This window comes from Henckelia pumila, chromosome 2 (assembly GCF_033568475.1).
Source record: "Henckelia pumila isolate YLH828 chromosome 2, ASM3356847v2, whole genome shotgun sequence".
Classification (NCBI taxonomy): Eukaryota; Viridiplantae; Streptophyta; class Magnoliopsida; order Lamiales; family Gesneriaceae; genus Henckelia; species Henckelia pumila.
Genome location: NC_133121.1, coordinates 162,011,713 through 162,016,376, shown reverse-complemented (window position 1 = coordinate 162,016,376; position 4,664 = coordinate 162,011,713). Strand labels below are relative to the sequence as shown.

Here is a 4,664-nt window from a genome sequence, read left to right as displayed (position 1 = left end):
ATCCCGGACTAATCACTTGAAATCTTTGAGGCTAAAATGTTTATAAAGTTAAATTAATCATAATCATATTTGAATTTTGCAATATTTAAAATAAAATTTTACCCTATAAGATTGAGCAGGAGGTGTATGTCGACATGTAGTAGTATCCTCAATGACAGTTTTTTCATCAGCCACCAAAGTTTCGGAAAAATGAATTTGGTCATCTGCATAGCAAAATAAACTGTTTGATTTTGTAACAATTTGTAGATAAAAATATATTTTTATCTTTTGTAAGGATAGTTCACTGACTCTAAGTTGTTGTATCAAGGAATGTTAGGTAATAACACATCTTTGTAAACGACATTTCTTGTGTAAACACCATTGTGAGATTGTAGATTTTCGTCTTTGACCAAAATTTTAGTACATTGTTGAGAAACTCCTCTTGAAAGAGCGACATATAGCTGCCCATGGCTGAACACGTGATTCCAAAGAAAGAGCCCAACATTTTGTATTGTTTGTCCTTGTGATTTATTTATTGTAAGAGCAAAACTCAATCTCAATGGAAATTGTCTACGTGTCAACTCAAACGGCAATCCAGAATTTTCTTCACTTTTCAAAGGCATTCTATGAAGAAAGTATCTGGTACCCTTATGTGGACCTGTTATGATCTCTGCATCAATAAAGTTTCTTCCAAGATTGCGGCATATTAATCTTGTCCCGTTACACAGGCCTAGTTCAGGAGCAACATTTCGCAGTAACATGATTGGGCAACCTACTTTTAGTGAGATTCTATAAGGTGGCAAACCACTTGGACTTAGAGAATTCAAGAACTCTTCTTGAAAAAGATTGTTATTGTCATCTTCAATGGAGTCCCAAGATGTATACACTCTTTCTTCTCCTGAAAATTTTGAGATGAGCATTTCATTGATTTTATCAACATCACAGTTTTTTGGGGTAATAATGGCTCTGCCAACCATGTAGTTTGCATCGTTTACATGATTGATCATATTTGAAAAAACAAAATCAATCAACTTGTCAATTGATTCTTCATTCTCCCATTGTATGACCATGGAATCAGGCAATTTTATAAAGTCTCCATTGATTGTATGCTGCAAACCGTTGCCTATCCTCAACAGAAACTCTGAAAACTCAGTATCTTGTGCAGATCTCATATTTTGTTGAAGACGTAATACATTGACACGATGCCAGAATGTTGATCTTGAAATGCTTGCAGCAATTTGTTCTCTCATAGTTTCTTGTTTAACAACTGGCAGTACTTGTCGAAAATCTCCACCAAAAACCATAATTTTTCCTCCAAATGGCAACTGATTTTCCATAATATCTTGAAAAGTTTTGTTGACAGATTCGAAAGCATAACAGTTTGCCATTGGAGCCTCATCCCATATTACTGCTGTTGCACGCCTTATTAACTCAGCAAGATCTGACTGTTTTTTTATCGTACAAAGGGCTGATGCTGTTGGTTTAAGTGGAATTTTTAGACGTGAATGTGCTGTTCTTCCCCCAAGCAACAATGTTGCAGCTATTCCAGAAGTCGCTACGACAATTATAATTTTTCCACTCTTTCTGAGATGAGCCAAAATTGTACGGTAAAGAAAGGTCTTTCCAGTGCCTCCTGGACCATCAATAAAGAATAGTTTTGGTTGGTTGCACATAATGCTTTGTATGACAGAATCAAATGTCAATTTTTGTTGAGCATTCAAATGTTCAATAGATCTCAAATCCTCATCTGAAATTTGAATTGAAAGCTCATCTTCAATTATTCTTGGAAGTGGGTGGTCTGATAAAAACGCTATATTTATTGATGGCAAATCAAAATCATCGAGCATTTTTTTGTATTGATGCAACAATCTTCTTATCTCAAGAAGCAATTTATTTGTGATGAATTCACTATTAGCTGAAATGGATCTTCCATAATCTTCAGACATATATGTGTGGAACTCATCCCAAAGTTTTCGAACCTTTGTTGGTTGGCAAAACACCAAGATGGAGACAAATAATCTTCTCAATGACGATGGCATTTTAACTGAGCAAGCTTCGATTAGACAATGGTGCACATAATCATCATGTTGCAGAAGTCCCCTAATTTCAGCTGCTTTTTTAAAGGTTGTGTATACATTTCCATTCACAGTCATCAAATAATCAAAAGATTTCGGACCTGGAACATGATTGAGAAGTATGCGAAGATAAAATCTCTCACCTTCTGATGGGGACACAACATATATCCTTCCAACTACTTGATTTTGGCTTCTTCGAGGAACCCATTCTTTTCGAGATTGTATCCAAGTGAAATATTGTGGAAATTCCCTATATAAGTACTTTCCAATCAATTCAGGAACACAATTCATTTGAAAAAATTCTGTGAGCATGGTCTTTGTGTTTCCATCATTTGCAAGTACATCACTTATGTTTTGGTTTGAGTGAAATTGAATGGAATTCTGGTTTGGTAGATGTAATTGCAACCTAATTACAGCAGGATACATCCTACTAAAAGTCAAATGAGAAAATTCACCACAGAGCTTCAGGCGCAGAGATCCATCTTCCATCAACATATTGTTGTATTTCATCAAGATTATGTCCATTATGTACCTCTAATGCAACTCGGTCAGGTCCTTTATGAATATATTTGTATATGTACTTAACACATTTGATACCGCCACAAACTTCAACATTTATGTGACAATCATATTTCAACAAAAGCCACGGATTATAAGGGACGACCCAGCCGTTGTCAACCTTGAATTGATCATTTTCATATATTTGTACTTGTGTACCTTCACGTCTTCGATACAAAGGGTATGAATCCATTCCTCGAGAAGTATGTGACACAAATTGTTTTGGAAATTTTTTCTTACATTTTCCATCTCTCATACACGGAGAATTAGGATTGAGTGCTCCACATGGTCCGTGTATCATATGATGGATAACAACTTCATATAGATTGGGTTCCTCTGTTTGTGAAGGTATTTCAGCACGCACTATTGAGTCAAATTCATCAGGTGTTTGCAGCTTATCGGTATTCTGAAAAATGATCAGCATATGCACATGTGGCAATCCCCTTTTTTGGTACTTAATGACATATGAATAAGATTGAACTTTTCCCAACACTCCTCTATCCACAATGTCTTTCTTAAATTCCTCAAATTTGGATTTGAATATCCTTGTAATTAAATCAGGACGGTCTTGAGGAGATTGCCCAGGATATAATTGATTTTTTATCTCGCTCCAATTTGGATTGCATGTCATTGTAATCATTAGATCTGGTTTTCCATAAGTCTGTACCAAAGTCATTGCATCTTGATATCGTTGGTACATATCACGTGAACTTCCACTAAAAGATGATGGAAGTACAATTCTATGACCGACATTTCCTGTATATTATAGGTGTTAGTCATATTAAGTTAGAAAATATACACTAAATAATAATATTATGTTTATGAAGGTACCATACCTGCATTGTTTTCTCCCCCATCTAAACAATCTTGTAGTCCTTGGTAAAGTTCAGACCGAATGTTACGTTGATTGGAACGTATCCACCTCAGTCTTTGTGTTTCAATCTTGACATAGTTATCGACTACATATTGTTTCAATAGACGTGCTCCTCGAAGCAGTAATGTTGGAGAATTTTCCCGTATCTATTGTTAAAGTTTATTAACATTAATTGAATAGTGAAATTAAATTATTTATAGTTGGCTAATAACTGTAGAAAACGCAGGATGTGTTGCTAACCTGTAGCATATATGCATAGTAGTTTAAGCATGTTAATCGGGTACCATCCATATTTCTGCTGTTAATATCCCAACCATATGTTCCATAGGGCAAAAGAAGTGGGTATTGTAAGGGGTCATAGTATCCAACTATATCTTGAATATTCATAAGATATCCATCGATTCCTTGTATGACAATATCTCTGCTTCCCAAGTTCTCTGGGGATTCGTTGTCGACAATAACAGCTGCAACTTGAGAAGCAGTTGGTAGACTGTATTGATGTTGATTAGGGGCTTGTTGTTTAATGATGATCTTGCATTTAGGTATGTCTTGACGTTGACCTATTTGTCGAAAGACATTAACAAATGGATTATGTTGATGAAGAATGTTTTGTATCTTGATCAACAAATCTTGTCTGAGCTCGTTATTTTCTTGAAGTCTATTATCTACCTCATGGTCTGTGTCAACAATCCACATTTGCAGATACCTTGGTCTACAATTTTCACGAGGTAGAAGACTTCCGATCGAGTGATATATTGCACCATGTGCACGAAATGTGTAAATCCCATTTGCACCAGTTGCTAAGGTTTGGTCTATATTGACCCCCATTGACGTGAATGAGAAAACATGATTATATGCTCTTATCCACTGCAAAAAGTGTCTGCTTTGTTCATTGTCTCCAGCAAACAGTTGTTGGAATTCATTTGGTGAAGGAATAGATTCTAGCTTTGTCCGTCCATTTCTACAACATAGTTGTGATGTTTCACCATGGAATAACAAAGCTTGACAATGTAGACAATTTGTTGTGTCCGGTAGTCGCCATTGATAATGTGGTAGAGATTCATTGAATTTTCTTGCTAGATTACAATACCGACGTGGGTGCCGATATTGTTGAACCCTAATATCACTGTTGTTTGTTGTAAATCTATTTCCTGTGGTCATATTAAAAATAAATATTG

General features: G+C 35.6%; 2 protein-coding genes across 2 annotated transcripts; both read right to left on the bottom strand.

Annotated features, from left to right (window-relative positions):
- Nucleotides 1–302: 302 nt before the first annotated feature.
- LOC140878806 (uncharacterized) lies at nt 303–2,480 on the bottom strand. The gene has a single exon (XM_073282431.1). It carries the CDS (start codon nt 2,478–2,480, stop codon nt 303–305), a length of 2,178 nt encoding a protein of 725 aa, XP_073138532.1.
- A 25-nt stretch (nt 2,481–2,505) lies between these two features.
- LOC140878803 (uncharacterized) lies at nt 2,506–4,314 on the bottom strand. Its single transcript, XM_073282427.1, has 3 exons — nt 3,727–4,314; nt 3,449–3,632; nt 2,506–3,368 (listed from the first exon to the last, which is right to left on the bottom strand). The coding sequence occupies exons 1-3, from the start codon at nt 4,312–4,314 to the stop codon at nt 2,506–2,508; spliced, it is 1,635 nt and encodes a 544-aa protein (XP_073138528.1).
- Between the last annotated feature and the right edge of the window lie 350 nt (nt 4,315–4,664).